The sequence below is a fragment of the Astatotilapia calliptera genome, chromosome 15 (genome assembly GCF_900246225.1).
Source record: "Astatotilapia calliptera chromosome 15, fAstCal1.2, whole genome shotgun sequence".
NCBI classification, from domain to species: Eukaryota; Metazoa; Chordata; class Actinopteri; order Cichliformes; family Cichlidae; genus Astatotilapia; species Astatotilapia calliptera.
This window is the reverse complement of record NC_039316.1, coordinates 39,737,071-39,756,286: the sequence shown is the minus strand read 5'-3', so window position 1 is coordinate 39,756,286 and position 19,216 is coordinate 39,737,071. Positions and strand designations below refer to the sequence as shown.

The window sequence follows — 19,216 nt, the reverse complement described above, 5'->3', positions numbered from 1 at the left end:
TACGGTATATTGTCTAATAGTCTTGGAGTACTCTTAATATTAAATAGCTATAAATATTTACTACCAGGAGGAGGCCCCGGGGCAGACCCAGGACACGCTGGAGAGATTATATCTCTCGGCTGGCCTGGGAACGCCTTGGTGTTCCCCCGGATAAGCTGGAGGAGGTGGCTGGGGAGAGGGAGGTTTGGGCCTCTCTGCTCAGGCTGCTGCCCCCGCGACCCAGGCCCGGATAAAGTGGATGAAGATGGATGGATGGAAATATTTACTAGTAAGAACTGCAGTCTGGGTTTATGCATGTATATGCCCAATAGAGGTCTTATTAGCAAATGAGCACCAAAACCACGATATTTTATACTAGAAGCTGTAAAAATGAGAAAAGGTGGACAGCTGTCTGTTGAATCTGTAAAGAAACCAGATGCACTGTGCATTTATTTATTTTTGAGGTTTAGGCATTTTTAATCCAACGTTTCCCCTCTAACTTTATCGACACCTACATTTAGACTGTGCATTCATACATATAAAAAAATCTCTTTATCCTGAATATCCTATCCAGTCAAATGATTTCTTTACTGTGCACCAGGGCTGGCTATATTCCGGTGGCTAGAGGGGAAATGCCCCCTTAAACAATTGTCCTTTTGTGTCTTGTGCCCTCGTGTTTAGTGTAGGTTTAGTTCAGTGTCGAGTCTGCGTCTTTATGAACTGTTTCTTGTTTCCTTTTTTACTTTGAAAGTCCATGTCTTATGTCAGTGTATTCTGTTTACTTCCCCCCGTCTCTTCAGGATCATCAGGTCCAGCTGTGTGTTCCCCACCTGTGTGTAATCTCCCTTTGTTCTTCTGTGTGTATCTAAGTCGTGTCTACTTGTGTGCTGATTGCTGGTCCATCTGTGTATCAACCGTGTGTTCACCCTGCTATCCTTCCTTCATGTTCAGGTTTGCTGTTCAGTTTATCCCAGTTTAGATTATCTGTAGCTCCGTTTTGCCATCCTTATGTTTCAGTTCAGTTCATTTTTATTTCAAACATTTCAAACATGTGCCTTCACAGTCATTGCAAAATATCATTCCATTATTTGTTTGAAAAGGAGTAGGCTGAAGTATTTACTTATTTGTCCCTACCCCCTCAAGTTTTACCTCTCATTCATTTAATTTTCTTTTAGTCTCTTTTAGCAAAATAAAGCAAAACAAAACAAACATACATAAACCAAAAACAAGAAATAATCAAGCCCCACCACAGTATAGTTTCGTTCATATGAAAAAGACAGAATGTGTAAATTTGCAGATTCACAAGTTATGGAAAAAAACTAACACAAAAACCGAAAAGAACCACAACACCATTACAAGCAACATCACCGTCCTGGGTTAACACTGTTTTCTTCATTCTTATAATTATCTAAAATTAGTTTTTTATATTTTATTTTAAACTGGTTTATGTTTTTACTGTCTTTTATTTCTTCTTTTAGACTGTTTCATAATTTAACTCCTGCAATTGAGATAGACATAGTTCTTAAAGTTGTTCTAGCACTTCGTATTTTTAAATTCCACTTCCCTCTTAAGTTATACCCACCATCTCTTTCTATGAACAATTTACAGATTTCTTTTGGAAGCATTTTATTTCTTACTTTATACATTATTTGCGCTGTTTTAAGCTTCACCAAGTCTTGGAATTTAATAGCTTGCATTTTGACAAAGAGTGCATTTGTATGGTCCCTGTACCCTACATTATTTATTAATCTAATGGCCCTTTTCTGTATTATAGTTATTGTTTGTGTGTTACTTTTGTATGTGTTTCCCCAGACCTCTACACAGTAGCTCATATATGGCAGTAGTAAAGCACAGTATAATATGTGCAGGGCTTTCTGATCCAACATATCTGTGGAGGTGGTTGGTGAGGGGAGGATGTTAGTAAAGCTGACATCCATCATGCACAAACCACATTACCCACTGCACGAGTCTGTGAGTGGGCTGAGCAGCTCCTTTAGTCAGAGACTGAAACACCCTCGCTGCAGGAAGGAGCGCTTTCGCAGAGCATTCATCCCAACAGCAGTTAGACTCTAACTCCTCAATCACGATGTCATAAGTCACTGGACACTGTGAACATCCACGGTCACCACTTCATGTATAATGGACCCTCCATGTGTACGGACATGTGCAGGTATATATGTCTGTATATGTATACATATGTATATTTAGTGTGTACGTGTGTGTGTGTGTGTACATGTCTATAAATAGGAATAGTAGTGGTACAATAGCTAAATCAAGCTATATAGTTTATGTCTTCCATATTTCCAACCATATCCATAATCACATACTGTATATGCTACCATTGAATATAGTGTATTTTTTACTTTTTTTCACTGATTGTGTCACGACTGGGGCAGCAGCCGTGTGAAGTGTAGAAAGGAGGACTCAAATGCAGCACTTATTCAGATGTGAGGGTGAACATGGAGGGGATTCATGGAGAAATGCAGAGTACGCAGGGTGACACAGAGGATGAACACAGGCGATGAGGAACTGAGGGAAACACACACACTATAAATACACAGAGGAACACTGGGAAATCACACACAGGTGGGAGACACAGCTGGACCTGATTAACCTGACGAGACAGGGGAACACGAACACCAGGGACCAACAGGGGGAGCACAAACCCAGAAACCCAGAATCTAAAATCCCAAAACACAAACCATCCCAAAACAGCCCACAAGTAATAATGAAAATAATAACAATAAATACACCAAACACAAAATCACCGAGTCATGGACTCAGGATCATGACTGATTGTACTTATTTGTATTTTTGTATTTCCTTCTGATATCTGTACCTGAGCTGAGGTGATGCAAAAATTTCCCCGTTGTGGGATCAATAAAGTCTTATCTTATCTTATCTTCTTATCTTATATGCTTTGCTTTCCCCACGACGGCCCTGTGCCAGTTTCCCCCGAACATAGTGCTGTGTGGCTTCCAGCAGAGCTTGTGGTCAATGATCACACCAAGAAATTTTATTTCAATTAGTCTTTCTAAATATACATTGTCAACACATATTTCTACACTGATGTTTTTCTTTTGGTTTACAAATAACGTAAATCTGGTTTTATCTAGATTCAATGATAATTTATTTATATCAAACCACTTCTTTAATATCATTAATTCCTGTGTGATCATCTCCAAAACCTGTGGCAATTCCACACCTGAACACAGTATATTTGTGTCATCTGCAAATATTACAACCTTTAAAATCTGCGATACTCTGCAGGTATCATTTATGTACATAATAAACATTTTTGGACCCAGTACTGAACCATGATGTACTCCACAAGCTATATCCATCAAATTAGATTTATATTCCTTTATTTGTACATATTGTTGCCTATTCCCTACATAGATTTTTACCCAGTCCAAAACCACTCTCCTAAACCCGTACTTTTCCATTTTCTTTATTAGAATTTCATGATTAACAGTATCAAACGCCTTCTTTAGATCTAAGAAAACCTCTTATTATCCACACATTCCGTTATCTCTTCCATTAAATCTATCAGTGCCAAAGCTGTTGATCTGTTGCTTCTGAACCCATACTGACTGTCAGTAATTCATGTTTTTCCACAAAACTGTCAAATCTTTTTATGAAGAGTTTTTCCAGTATCTTAGAGAACTGGGAGAGTATTGACACTGGTCTGTAGTTTGTAAAATGATGCCTTTCACCGGTTTTGTAAATGGGAATAACTTTAGCAACTTTCATTTTTTGTGGAAAAACCGCTGTTTGAAACGACAAGTTGAATATATATTTTAATGGTTTTACAATACCATCAATAACTCTCTTTACTGTTACCATAGCAACATCATTCCAGTCTGTACTGGTTTTGTTCTTAAGTCCTCTAACTATGTCATAAATCTCTTTCTCTTCCACTGCTCTTAAAAACATTGAGCTTCTCCTTTCAATATTTTCACCAGTGTCCCTTTCTATTCCATCAACCTTTATTTCTTCTGCCAGTTTTGGCCCCATGTTTACGAAGAATTCATTAAAGCCATTTACCATCTCTTCCATGTTATTAATGCTTCTTGTCCCTTCTATAAAGTACCCAGGGTCATCATTATTCCCTGATTCATCTTTGATTATACTGTTTAATACATTCCAGATATCTCTTGTGTTATCTTTATTGTGTTCCAACCTTTTAATGTAATACTCTCTTTTACAGGATCTCATTATGTTAGTTAATTTATTTAAGTTTTTTACTTCCTTTCAGTTTCTATGGTTCTCTTTTTTTATGAATTCTTGATATAGGGTATTCGTTTTTTTTGCTGGCATTTTGTAGTCCTTTAGTCATCCATGGTCTTCCTGCATAGTTGTGTTTCCTGTTGATTTCAATTACTGGGCAGTTTTTATCAAGTAACGTGTTAAATGTTCTTAAAAATACTTCGTAAGCTTTATTAACTTCTGTTTGTTCATATATAATATTCCAATCTTGCTTTGAAAGTTACTTTCTAAGACAGTTTAACGTCTTCTCTGTTCTTATTCTTTTGTAAATAATCTCGTGTCCATCGCTGTTGACTTTATAATGGCAATTATAAGATGCAAAGACTGGTAAATGGTCACTTATGTCGTTGATTAATAGCCCACTTTTTATATTTTCTTCTATTATATTTGTAAATGTATTATCTAATAGAGTTGCGAGATGTTATATTGGAAATAAACCGATGCTGTACATGGAGTCAATAAATTATTCTGTGCTCTTATTATGATTTGGATTCAATAAGTCAATATTAAAGTCCCCACAAATAAACATTCTTTTCTGATTTACATTTGTAAATAAGTCCTCCATATTATCCTTAAATATCTTAGTTCTGTAAATACAACTGACAATTAGGTTTTTCCTTTTTTCCGTACTTATTTCCACTGTTAAACATTCCATCATTCCATCGATAACAGTCGTCGTTCTTCCAATTCTGTTGTACTTTAGGTTTTTATCAATGTAAAGTGCCACCCCACCTCCTTTCTTGTTGATCCTGTCTACATGAAGGAATTCATATCCATTTATTTCAAAGTCTTCTTCTTTTCCAGGAGTTATCCAGATCTCTGATATGGCTTTCACCTTGAATGGCTGTTCAAACTGTTTTATGTAGTCTTTGATGGATTGAAAGTTTGCATATAAGCTTTGACTATTAAAGTGAACCGTTGTTATACCCTTTTCTACCTTGATTTTCTTTTTAAATTGCTCATTTGTATAATAATAGCATTCATTTGTCTTATTGTTAAAAAAATTACAATCAGGATCTATGTTGCTATCATGCACCATTTTTTTATTTTGCAATAAACCTCCTTCACGTGTCAGTGAGTGCCTGCTCTGGGGTCCTCATTTATTTCCTCCACACGGCTCACCCCGGTTAGCCGTGACAAATCATCCATGCGACGCATCTTCCCACCGCCTTCAAGTTGGACTCAAGTTTATAAAGAACCCATGTCAAAGTATTGTGGTTAAGTTATATCCAATTTATTAACCCACCTCTGAGATGAAGTGCAGCTGCGAAGAACATTCTTTCTCCCGTTTGGCTACAGCAGGCGATGAGGTGCGTTTAATGTTTCTCTGTTAATTTGAGTTTCCATGAGACTGCGATAAACTTTTTTTTAAAATATATATATATATATATATATATATATATATATATATATATATATATATATATATATATATATATATATATATATATATATATTACTATGCCAATCCTGTTTAGTTTTGTAGGTATTGTCTATATTGAGGGGTCTTTTTTTATTCTTATTTCATTTTGCAAAATTTTTTGAATTAGGCCCTCCAATTAAAATAGATTTTCTGTTGTCTGTTGAAAAGATCTGGATGGATATTTTATTTTTTTCTTTATTTCTATTTTTCAGTTTTATTTTTCAAGACTGTGAGTTCTCTTTTTTAAATAACTGGACCTACTAGTGATGGCCAAATGAAGCTTTCTGAAGCATGGAAGCTTGTATTGAAAAACGGTTCATTGCTTTTCAACACAGTCCTGTCTGGTGACATCTGGTGGCCAAAATATGAAGAGCAGCTTGAATCTACAACGAACTGCTTCATTATGACTGCCCACTCTACAGAGTGGAGTTCACGTTTCTGTCTGATATTGGGCCACCGTTGTCTTGCTTTGAACATGTATTTTTTGGGGGTGAAAAAATTCTTGATCAAAATTATATATTTAACAAATGAACAACAAACTCTCCTTGTTTAAACATGCGCCACGGTGTGGTCTCTCTTTGTTTGTGACTTCTTGATGTTGGTAAACAGTAATAATTGAAAAATACATATAATATACATATAATAATGTACAACACATTATGGAGTATGCTTCTGCTGTGAAGTCCTGCCTCCATGTAGTTGTGCAATTAATCACTGGACAGCTGGTATGTTTATTAATAATATGATATTAGGCCAATTTTCTTATACATCTTCTTTGACCTGGGGGTAGAATTAATTGTGAACTGGAAAATGCTTATGAACTTGCAAATTAAAAACACGATGCATCTATAGTAACCCCTTTTTAATTTTTGTTTAAGAAGAGAATTTGTTCCTCTGTGCGATAGCCGAACCTGCTGGTTTTCATGGAGATAACTTCTCCAGCCTTAAAGAAAATCCTCTCACATGGGACAGAGGAGGCTGGAGTGCCTGGGTCCCACAAATTATCAGTTAAAAAGAATAAACACATTAAATTGCTGCACATTCTGTAGAATAATATTTTAAGATTATTTTAAAAATAAAATATACATTTTTATTACATTAAATGTAAAGAGTCAAATGGAAGTCTTTCTGAAGTTCTTTCATGATATTTATATTATGAAGAGAATTTTTTCACATTTTCAGATAAAATAAAGATGCACAAAACAAAAACAAACAACAAGAACACAAAGCTGGCAAACCCAACCAAAATGGACCAAAATCAACTCAAAATACTCCCACACGACAGAACCTCCCCTGTTCCTCGCTGGCTCCGTATCTCTCAATAGAATGATCAGTGGTTTGCTCTCTCACCATCAAAACACTCCACAAACCCTTATAAACCACAGAATCAGGTATGTTCTAAACGAAGCTTCGGACATCACTGATCACGTGACTCCGGCCAAATGAACCAAGTGCTTTTGAAGCAGTGTGTTGACTTTTTTTGACACACGCACCAGAGCGTCAGCTTCTAGCGGGCCATCACTAGCACCTACCCTTAGTTTTGTTAATATTGGCAATAGTGAGAAGTGTTATCGTTGGTTTCAAATATATTCGACATAGGCTATCCAATTAAGGTAAATGTCAACAAGTGCGTCCTCCTTTTCCCCAGATTTGAAGGATGAGTTGGTGTTTTCTTCATGGCCCAGCCTATCCCAGAATTCATAGCGCGGAGGACAAAGACGAGCACAGGGAGAGCAAACGTCGTTCCGTGGTGTGGAGTGGATGAGCTCGGACAATTAGAAAGGAAAGGCAGGAGAAGAGATCAAAGGAAGTTGCAAACAACGGATATCTTAATGGATCAATGAGGGGAACCCTCGATCGCGTAGCGACGTGGCTCGACTTTGAGCTGAAGCTCTGACAGAGAAGAATGCTGGATTTGAGATTTGAGGTAGGGCTTGGCGGCTCAAAAAGCTTGTGAGCTTGTCTTTGAGTAGAAGATGGATAGGAGGTGCTTAGCTGGTTAATTACTTCAGATAAGGTAGCAATAACGACTGAGCTGATTTCTGAATTAACAGAAGTGACAGCAGCAGCTTGGGTAGAGTTGATGAATTGAAAGATTGATTAGAGGAAAATAATCTCTTTAATAATAACCCCCAAAATTGTCCAAGAGCAGAGAGCGTGGGAGATGATAAGCCGTTCAGACGCAGTCAGAACCGTGAGTCAACTTAGAGAGCGGTCTCGAATGATTGTGTTGAGGGTGGATGCCTGATGATGCTAGTGAAAACACATGAGAAGTGAAGGGACGCCTTGAAAAATTACGCGCGCGACTCAGTTTGGATGTCTTAAAAGGATTGATGGAGGACAGAACCTGGCATCTCTGTGCCACGAAGGTTCAGCTTTGCTTTGGAAAGGCAGGAAAGATGGCAGTGAAACTGGCATCTCGGTGCTGGAAGCATGCTGCTGCATTTGCGAATGAGGGATAAAGAGAGAACCTGGCATCTCTTTGCCATGAGGTTCGCCGATGCTTTGGAAAGGCAGGAAAGATGGCAGCGAATCTGGCATCTCAGTGCCGAGCAGAGAAACTGGCAACTCTATATTAGAAAGCATGCTGCTGCGTTTGCGAATGAGGGATAAAGAGAGAACCTGGCATCTCGGTGCCAGAGGGGTTTACTACTGCTTTGCAATAATGGACGCAGAGAAACTGGCAACGTGGTTAAAGAAGATTGCTGCTGCGATTAAGAATGATGGACATAGAAGGAACCAGCGGGAAGGATTCTCTGCTGCTTTAGCCATGATGGATGGACAGGAACTGGCAACTCAGGGGTAAGAAGCTTGTCACTGCGGTTTGCACATGGCAGATATAGCAAGAACCTGACACCTCTGTGCTAGAAGGGTTTGCTGCTGCTTGCAATGATAGAAGCGGAGAAACTGGCAGTTCGGTAGTAGGGAAGCTAGATGCTGCATGCAAATGGGGGATGAAGGAAAACCTGGCAACCCGGTGGCTTTTAATTTATTTGTCTATACAGACAACTGCCAACCCGATGGTAGAAAAGCTGCTGCTGCTTTCGCGAATGAGCAATAAAGGAACCTGGCAACCGGGTGCCGACGTTTGCTATGGAGTCTAGCCGAGGAGGGAAGAGGTTGGGAACCTGGCAACTCGGTGCAGAGGTTTCCTGCAGAAATTTGCAAAGGATGGATGGGTGGCTGAGAACCTGGCAACCTGGTGCCGAGGTTTGCCGTGGAGTTTAGCAGAGGAGGGATGAGTGGCTGAGAACCTGGCAACTCAGTGCCGATGTTTGCCGTAGAGCATGGCTATTCAACTACGAAGTTAGATTTTCAAACCGAGGAATTTATCTGGGCCAGATATTTTTTTTGAAGCCAGTAAGCAGCAGATCATGATCAATTTCCAACCCACACAACTGTACTGAAAAACAAGTAATTTTTTTATTCCTATTCCCCTGTAAATCTGGTGACCTCTCACAAATGCACACCAAAAGGTCCATGTAGTGGCAATTCCTTTACTTTTGAATGATCAAACGTCCCACAACTTAAAGTCCACAAGCCACTGCTGCACTGAGGTAATATTTCGTACGCAGGCAAAAGAAGTCCATTGTCCAAACCTTTTAGTTGAGAGTTTTGGTTTTGGTTTATTTATCCATTTGGCAAGCAATAACAAGATCCTTCCTACTGCTTCTCCTGCTCTGGTAAAAAACCATAGGCCCACCCCAATGCATGCTGGTCCTATACCAGTCTCTTTATTTATAGAAACAAAATGGCCCTACAGCTCTTACTGACTAATTTAACAAAATAACAACAAACAAAACAAATCATTTAAAACAAAATGATAGGTTTGTAGCATAAACCTATTCGCTGGAACGTTAAGACAATATAATTACACTGCAAGCAAGACACAAGTAGGCAAACTTCTTCATGGTACTCGTGCACGGGAGAGAACCGGACAGGCACCGTTCCTTCGCTTGACCCCAGTAGCTCTCGTCCGTTCTCCCATATCACTGTCCTTTTATTGAGGTTACATGAATATGCATAAGTTCATTAACATATGACGTCTACATACACAAAGAGTACCTTGCCTGTGTGTGTGTGTGTGTGTGTGTGTGTGTGTGTGTGTGTGTGTGTGTGTGTGTGTGTGTGTGTGTGTGTGTGTGTGTGGACTGCTGATCAAAGGGTCAAACATCCTTGGTCAGGAAGAGGGTAGCCTCCCCCTCACCCTAGATGGTTCATCCTAGATAACACGGTGAGGAAGTCCTGCAGTTCATCTAAACAAAGAGCACTTAGACTAGAACAGACGCAACTACGTTAATCCTACCATAAAATAATAAGACACGGTATGACCTCTCATGCTCCCAAAGTGCTGTCTAATACACACAAAGTTTGCAGACTATCAAGGATCAAAACCTCTACCAATCTACAACTAATTACAAAACTCTAAGCATATATAAGTAAATATTTCTAAGCATAAATGACAATCAACAATACAAATCTAACATTTCCCCCCCTTTTGACCTTTATGCCTGAAAAGTTCCCAGGTATGAATACCTCATGTCTGACAGTTTCAATGCAAACATTTTTATACTCAGCATATGTCAAATCACCCTAAATTACTGAAAAGGTACACAGTTCAACAAATGTATTAGCAGTTATCCCATTCATTGAGCTCATCTCATGGCAAACTGCATCTTACGAGCAAACAAAGAAATTGTTAATTTAATAGTGAAAATAAAAAAGTAACATTTTCAAAAACATCTCAGCTTGGTAATGCTTCCTCCAGGTGTGCACATCACATGTCTCTCTGCAGAGTGGTTTGAGTTCTGCAGGGCGTCATGAATGTCTCTTCCAGTTGTTTCCATCGTTGTCCATAGGACCAGAGTCCAAATGTATGTAGAATAAACATTCAAACATACCAGTTGGTTTTGTTGTTTGTCAACATGGTTCTCAGCTATTTCCAAAGCTGCAGACCTCTCAGCACTCTAGTTTTATGGCCTCCCATTACCTCACTTCAGGCCTTCGTCCTGTGAGGGGGATATTTATGACTCCTTCATTGTCCATACTCTGCAGAAAACACCTCTGTGGAAAGGGTGCAGGGTTGTCTTACTGCTATTATGATCCCAGCAGCCTTCAGAGTGTCATCGTATGCACAGTACAGTGGCACAGCGTTAGGTGATGTTCATAGGAAACTGCTGTTATCACCACCATAGCTTCTGGTTCCTGTGCTTTTCACAGAATCATGATGTCATCCTCGAACTCCTTCTACGCTGTCGATGGAGCTTGGCACGCTCCTCATCCCCTGAGTGTTTATGTTCCAACGCTGCTGAAGGTTTAAGGCAGAGCACGTCGTACACCTTAGTCGTCTTCCTCAGCGTCAATATTGAATCTTTCATTGTATTTAAAATCTTGCTGTGGGAAGTCTCCTCTTGATTTCCTGGAAGCTTAGTAGCACAGCTCTCTGTGTGATGTCTGCTGTGCTGAAGATGATCTCTGATCCTCCTGAAGCCTCTCTCCCATCTTGTGGACGATCCTCTCCTCTATTTTGCAGGCAGTTTCATGGTCTTTGCTGTGGCTCCAAGGTCTGATTTCATGATGGGCCCCAACCAGCTTGATCTTTGACCTCAACCACTGCCTGGTCCTGTCAGCTATGCGCTTCTCACTGGGCCTCTGAAGATTTCTCAGGAGATTACTGCTGCACCTGTATTTCCTTGCTAGGAAGACAAACTATTTGGAGAGTATGTCAACAATCATCAAACCACATTCTTTAGTTCAGTGAACTTCACTTATAGGCCATCAAAGCCTCATCTGAACATGGGTGCACCACTTGCATAGGTTTAATATTTGTAAATAAAATGGCTAATCACACAAATCACTGCAACAATAATAAAAAACATTGTTTAATGTTAATCCTTGGACCCCTCCTCTTGACGCATGGACACACCCATGCGTCAACTCACCAAACCTGGATTCCTGTCTTAAAGAAAAAGATTAGCTAGATCATATCCCAGGCAACATCAGGGCATCTCCTCCCCTGGAGCAGCACCACCCTGGACCTATAATCCTGCAATGAAAATGTTAGTGTGCTTTGCATATTAAGTTTGCTTAACACCTGGCTCTCCCAGGAGCCTGCATACACACCATCATGGCCTGGAAAACAAAATCTGGAAGTAAAATCAAACTCCATACCTGTAAACAATTGTATCATAAGGACAAGAAGCATTCAACATCAGCAAGACAAGTGTCATGTGCAGGTTTTCTCAAATCAGTAAACTACAATTATTTTCATAAGTCGCCTCAGACATGGATCATCCCATGTACTCAGGCAACATTAATGTAATCGGTGACTGCTCTTAAGCAAAGTCACTCCACTTATATATTACTATGGGCTCAAAAGTGGCCAGCTAATGAGCCCATATCAAACTATCCCAGAAACACTGTATCTCTTATTTGTTTTACTCATGTCACTTGTCCGTTTCAGCTGAATCTTCCACAGCATTCTCAAAGAAACTAACATTAGCAATACACATTGACTGTAGTCAGACAGAGGTCAGACACAGGTCAACAGGTTCCAGAGGTGCCATAAAAACACCATAAAGTCAACCCTAGCTGTGGAAAGAAGTAACACCAGTTCTCAACACAGGAAATTTCACACATGTTATTCACATTATCAAAGTAACCTTCACATTTTCCCATCAACACAATGCAACAGCATCACCACTCATAACCTGTAAACACAGTTTTCCTCACACATAAACCCAGAAATCCTGTAGTAGGAAAAAACATCAACCAGTTGTCCTGGTATAAATCGCATCATCAATTCACATGAAGAACTGGCATGCTGTAAGAAAAGAAAATGCAAATATTAGCGCTTGCGCAGGCGTATGCATACTTTGTCACAGTTATCTCTGTGAGCAACTCAAGCCTATGAATAACACACCTGATAAATGCACAGACACAGAAAATGGCATTTAAAAGGTTAAATCATCATGCAACCTCGAGTGTTGCTGTCATCTTTCTGCTCCTGTAAAAGGAAACACATGGGTTCATCTGCACCTTTGTCAGGTGGGGGTTAGCTTCACACAATCATGTTCAGTCAGTCAGTTATTTTAAAATTCTTACTCATTCACTCAGTGGTTCCTTCTTTTGCTAATTGTGGAAATTATCATCGCATTCGTTTCCACGCTCAGCAAAACGACATTATTTCAAAAAGAAAAATAATTTAGACTGGATTTCCTCGTTGAATCCTTTTTGGGGGGGACTCTCATTTCCTAATTGTCCCAAATAAGTGGCTTTCTCCTGAACCCATTTTAAATGTGGAGAAACTCACTTGCAACAATTTTCTTGACGACGTGTAACGCTTTTAATTCCCGACTCGCAGATCTGCTCAAAGAACAGAGATTATCGAACAAAACTTTCAGTGCACTGTGAAAGTATCAAAATAAAAAGGCCTTGTTAAGTCATGACACAAGCTCCTCATCTCAGGAGGGTAAATCATACCATTAGCATGGTTCATCATACCATCATACTAATCGGCAGGCTCAACTTCACAACAAAAGAAAAATCATCAGCTAGATTCACTCCAAACCAACCATCAGCTGCACAACACACAACATAACCCTAATATCTTATTAGCTATGAGTTTAATCACCCGGTCTGTGCTCTTCACTCATTTAAGCCACAGATCTATTTTATTCAATTTTCCTTTTCCCTTCATCATAAAACGTGACATGCTGTCATGCACTTCACAAAAGATGTTTGTTCTGATGTATTCAGAGTTGTGTATCTAAATACAGGATTCACTCGCACATCAAAACAGGAAACTCAGTGTTTTAGAGTCTCCACTCAACACACAACAACTCCAACACATCTCATTCACTCATACTAGAATTCAGTCACCTTTCATTAATCTAAAACCGATCAACTAATTTGCATATCAGCTATTAACCCACTAAGTTGACAGGACGACAGAAAAGCATGTTCAAAATAGTATCACAAAAGACAATTTCCCTCATACAGTAAATTACATGTGCTGCCTCAATCAAGCAGGAAGCTTCTCCCAATTTACCATTTTAACAACTAAATTTATTGTCTGATCACTGGTTGGTCAAACCAGGATCTTTTTTCCCACAAAAGTTAAACTGTTGTCCTGCAACCTGGAGAGTCAATTTTTTGCATTGGATAAATTCAGTATTTAATAACAAGTGTCTGCTAAATTGACACTATTTTAACACTGATGAAAGATAACAAGCTAATTTTCATTGCATGGGTTTGTGTTATTAGGCAGGTCTAATGCATGTCTGTGGAGCTGCATCTCCAGCAGAGCATGTTCTTAAAGCTGCCTTTCCTACACATTTCTCTGCTATTATTTAATCATTTCTTAACTAATGTGCTATGAGTCTTCATGAGTCATTTTGTGTTTGGAATTGTTAGTAGGGTTAATGCATGTTCTGCTTGTGTGTGTGTGATTTTGTATATGTTTCTATTTTCGCAATGTTTCAGACTCCGTCTCAATTTTCCAACTTAAGCAGTCAGTTTTCTTTTCCCCAGGTTTGCTAACCCAAATTTTGATTTCCCACATTAAATAATTCCTATGTGTTCTCACCTAGTCTTCTCACTCTGTTGTCCTCTCACTGTTTTGTCCTCTCCCACTTCAACAGTCCCGGCAGTTCTCCTTCAGCTTTGTCCTGTCTAGTAGCTGAAGTGCTGCTGCTGCCTTCTTGGGCGACTTCTTAGCAGCTGCTGCCGGTTTCTTGGCTTTGGCCGCGGCGGGCTTCTTGGCTTTGCTCTCAGTAGCCTTGTTCATCTTGAAGGATCCGGAGGTCCTGGTGCCCTTGGTCTGCACCAGAGTGCCCTTCGCCACCAGGCTCTTGATGGCGGTCTTGACACGGGCCTTGTTCTTGTCCACATCGTAGCCTCCGGCAGCCAGAGCCTTCTTGAGAGCGGCCACAGACAGGCCGTTGCGCTCCTTGGAAGCGACCACGGCTTTCACAATCAGCTCGCCCACGCTGAGGCTGACCTTCTTGGGCTTGGAAGTTCAATTCAATTCAATTCAATTTTATTTATATAGCGCCAAATCACAACAAAAGTCGCCTCAAGGCGCTTCATAGATACAGAGAAAAACCCAACAATCATATGACCCCCTATGAGCAAGCACTTTGGCGACAGTGGGAAGGAAAAACTCCCTTTTAACAGGAAGAAACCTCCGGCAGAACCAGGCTCAGGGAGGGGCGGCCATCTGCTGCGACCGGTTGGGGTGAGAGAAGGAAGACAGGATAAAGACATGCTGTGGAAGAGAGACAGAGGTTAATAACAGATATGATTCAATGCAGAGAGGTCTATTAATACATAGTGAGTGAGAAAGGTGACTGGAAAGGAAAAACTCAATGCATCATGGGAATCCCCCGGCAGCCTACATCTATTGCAGCATAACAAAGGGAGGATTCAGGGTCACCTGGTCCAGCCCTAACTATATGCTTTAGAAAAAAGGAAAGTTTTAAGCCTAATCTTAAAAGTAGAGATAGTGTCTGTCTCCCGAATCCAAACTGGAAGCTGGTTCCACAGAAGAGGGGCCTGAAAACTGAAGGCTCTCCCTCCCATTCTACTTTTAAATACTCTAGGAACAACAAGTAGGCCTGCAGAGCGAGAGCGGAGCGCTCTAATAGGGTGATATGGTACTACAAGGTCATTAAGATAAGATGGGGCCTGATTATTTAAGACCTTGTATGTGAGGAGCAGGATTTTGAATTCAATTCTGGATTTAACAGGAAGCCAATGAAGGGAAGCCAAAACAGGAGAAATATGCTCTCTCTTTCTAGTCCCTGTCAGGACTCTTGCTGCAGCATTTTGGATTAGCTGAAGGCTTTTCAGTGAGTTTTTTGGACATCCTGATAATAATGAATTACAGTAGTCCAGCCTGGAAGTAATAAATGCATGAACTAGTTTTTCCGCGTCACTCTGAGACAGGATATTTCTAATTTTAGAGATGTTGCGCAAATGGAAGAAAGCAGTCTTACATATTTGTTTAATATGTGCGTTGAAGGACATGTCCTGGTCAAAAATGACTCCAAGGTTCCTCACCGCGTTACTGGAGGCCAAGGTAATGCCATCCAGAGTAAGAATCTGATTAGATACCATATTTCTAAGATTTTCAGGGCCGAGTACAATAACCTCAGTTTTATCTGAATTAAGAAGCAGAAAGTTAGCGGCCATCCAGGTCTTTATGTCTTTAAGACATTCCTGCAATTTAACTAATTGGTGTGTGTTATCTGGCTTCATGGACAGATAGAGCTGGGTGTCATCTGCATAGCAGTGAAAATGTATGCTATGTCTTCTAATGATACTGCCTAAGGGAAGCATGTATAATGTAAACAGAATTGGTCCTAGCACTGAACCCTGTGGAACTCCATAATTAACCTCAGTGTGTGAAGAGGACTCTCCATTTACATGCACAAACTGGAGTCTATTAGATAGATATGATACAAACCACTGCAGTGCAGTACCTGTAATACCTACAGCATGTTCTAATCGCTCTAATAGGATATTATGATCAACAGTATCGAACGCTGCACTGAGGTCTAGCAGGACAAGCACAGAGATGAGTCCACTGTCAGAGGCCATAAGAAGATCATTTGTAACCTTCACTAAAGCTGTTTCTGTGCTGTGCTGAGCTCTGAAACCTGACTGAAACTCTTCAAATAAACCATTCCTCTGCAGATGATCTGTTAGCTGTTTGACAACTACTCTTTCAAGGATTTTTGATATGAAAGGAAGGTTGGAGATTGGCCTATAATTAGCTAAGACTGCTGGGTCTAGAGATGGCTTTTTGAGTAAAGGTTTAACTACAGCCAGCTTGAAGGCCTGTGGTACATAGCCGATTATTAGAGATAGGTTGATCATATTTAAGATCGAAGAATTAATTAATGGCAGGACTTCTTTGAGCAGTTTTGTAGGAATGGGGTCTAAAAGACACGTTGATGGTTTGGAGGAAGTAATTATTGAAGTTAACTCAGAAAGATCAATTGGAGAAAAAGAGTCTAACTTAATATCAATGGTACTAAGAGTAGCTGTAGATAATATTACATCTGTGGGATGATTATTGGTAATTTTTTCTCTAATGATAAAAATTTTATTTGTGAAGAAGTTCATGAAGTCATTACTAGTTAACGTTAAAGGGATGGTTGGCTCAAAAGAGCTCTGACTTTTTGTCAGCCTGGCTACAGTGCTGAAGAGAAACCTGGGGTTGTTCTTATTTTCTTCAATCAGTGATGAATAGTAAGATGTTCTGGCTTTGCGGAGGGCTTTCTTATAAAGCAGCAAACTATTTCTCCAGGCTAAATGATGATCCTCTAAATTTGTAACACGCCATTTCCTCTCCAGATTACGAGTCATCTGCTTTAGGGTACGTGTTTCAGAATTATACCACGGAGTCAGGTACTTCTGATTTGAGGCCTTAGTTTTCACAGGAGCTACAGTATCCAGAGTCGTACGTAGTGAGGAGGTGAAATTATTAACAAGATAATCGACCTCTGTTGGGGTAGCGTTCAGATAGCTGCTTTGCTCTGTGTTGGTACAGGGCATTGGAGATGATAACAGTGGGTGGATTATATTCTTAAACTTAGTTACAGTGCTTTCAGAAAGACATCTACTTTGATAAAGTCTACTCTTCACCGCTGTGTAATCAATTATTGTAAAAGTAAATGTTATCAGGAAATGATCAGACAGGAGAGGGTTTTCAGGAAACACTGTTAAATGTTCAGGTTCGATGCCATATGTTAAAACAAGATCTAGAGTGTGATTAAAGTGGTGGGTGGGTTCTTTTACATTTTGAGAGAAACCAATTGAGTCTAATAACAGATTAAATGCCATGTTGAGGCTGTCATTTTTAGCATCTACATGGATGTTAAAATCACCCACAATAATTATTTTATCTGAGCTCAGAACTAAATCAGATAAAAAGTCTGAGAAATCAGACAGAAACTCTGTGTAAGGCCCAGGTGGACGATAGATGATAACAAGTAAGACTGGTTTCTGAGTTTCACAGCTGGGGTGGACAATGTTAAGCATCAGGCTTTCAAATGAATTAAAAGTCTGTCTTGGTCTTTCATTAATTAATAGGCTGGTGTGAAAAATTGCTGCCACACCGCCCCCTCGGCCTGTGCTTCGAGATTTCTGGTAGTTAGAATGGCTCGGGGGTGTTGATTCATTTAAACTAACATAATCATCCTGCTGCAACCAGGTTTCTGTAAGGCAGAGTAAATCAATTTGTTGATCAATTATTAAGTCATGTACTAACAGAGACTTGGAGGAGAGAGACCTAATATTTAATAATCCACATTTCACTGTTTTACTCTTTGGTTCAGATGTGGATACTGTATTGTTCTTTCTTTGTGATTGTTTATGTTTAAGTTGTTTGTTGCTGGTTTTTAGTTTGTTTTTTGTCTTTTTGGAAGCTGACACAGTCTCTATGGAGATGGGTTTTTGGGGGGGTAGCAGGAGGAGAGAAGCTGCAGAGAAGCGTGTAAGACTGCAACTCTGCTTCCTGGTCCCAACTCTGGATAGTCATATTTTGGGGGGTTTAATAAATTTGTCCATATTTCTAGAAATGAGAGCTGCTCCATCCAAAGTGGGATGGATGCCGTCTCTCCTAACAAGACCAGGTTTCCTCCAGAAGGTTTGCCAATTATCTATGAAGCCCACATCGTTTCTGGGACACCACTCAGACAGCCAGCAATTTAAGGAGAACATGCGGCTAAACATGTCACTCCTGGTCTGATTGGGGAGGGGACCAGAGAAAACTACAGAGTCCGACATTGTTTTGGCAAAGTTGCACACCGATTCAATATTGATTTTAGTGACCTCCGATTGGCGTAACCGGGTGTCATTACTGCCGACGTGAATTATGATTTTACTGAATTTACGTTTACCCTTAGCCAGCAGTTTTAAATTTCCTTCAATGTCGCCTGCTCTGGCCCCTGGAAGACAATTGACTATGGTTGCCGGTGTCTCTAGCTTCACATGTCTGAGAACAGAATCGCCAATTACCAGAGTTTGACCCCCGGCGGGTGTGTCGCCGAGTGGGGAAAAACGGTTAGACACATGAACGGGTTGGTGGTGTACCTGGGGCTTCTGTTTAGGACTATGCTTCCTCCTCACCGTGACCCAGCCGCCCTGATTCCCCAGCTGCTTGGGACCTGCCGGGGAACAGCTAGCGGGGCCTACGCTATTTTCGGCTGCACCAGCTACAGGGGCCTGGCTAGCTGCGGGTGAATGAAGGGTGCGAAGCCGAGTCTCCAATTCAGTAATCCTGGCCTCCAGCGCTGCAAATATGCTACATTTGTTACAGATATCATTACTGCTAAAGGAGGCCGAGGAGTAACTAAACATCTGACACAATGAGCAAGAAAGTGCAGGAGGGACAGGTGAAGTAGCCATGGTGCTAATGAGTCGGCTACGAGCTAAGCTAGGCTAGCGAGACAGTACAGAGACAGTGAGTGAATACTTTGGCTATAAATTAGGTAGTGAGTACACAGAAAGTGTGCTTCGGAGGAAGCACGTGAAGAT

At 40.3% G+C, this 19,216-nt stretch overlaps 1 protein-coding gene across 1 annotated transcript in view; it reads right to left on the bottom strand.

Moving 5' to 3' along the window:
* LOC113006974 (histone H1.5-like) overlaps nucleotides 1-19,216 on the bottom strand; it is a 47,470-nt gene that overhangs the window by 3,824 nt on the left and 24,430 nt on the right. The window contains exon 2 of the mRNA XM_026143253.1: nucleotides 14,324-14,681. Within this exon, the coding sequence (XP_025999038.1) occupies nucleotides 14,324-14,681 (358 nt within the window). The remainder of the gene's footprint in view (nucleotides 1-14,323; nucleotides 14,682-19,216) is intronic.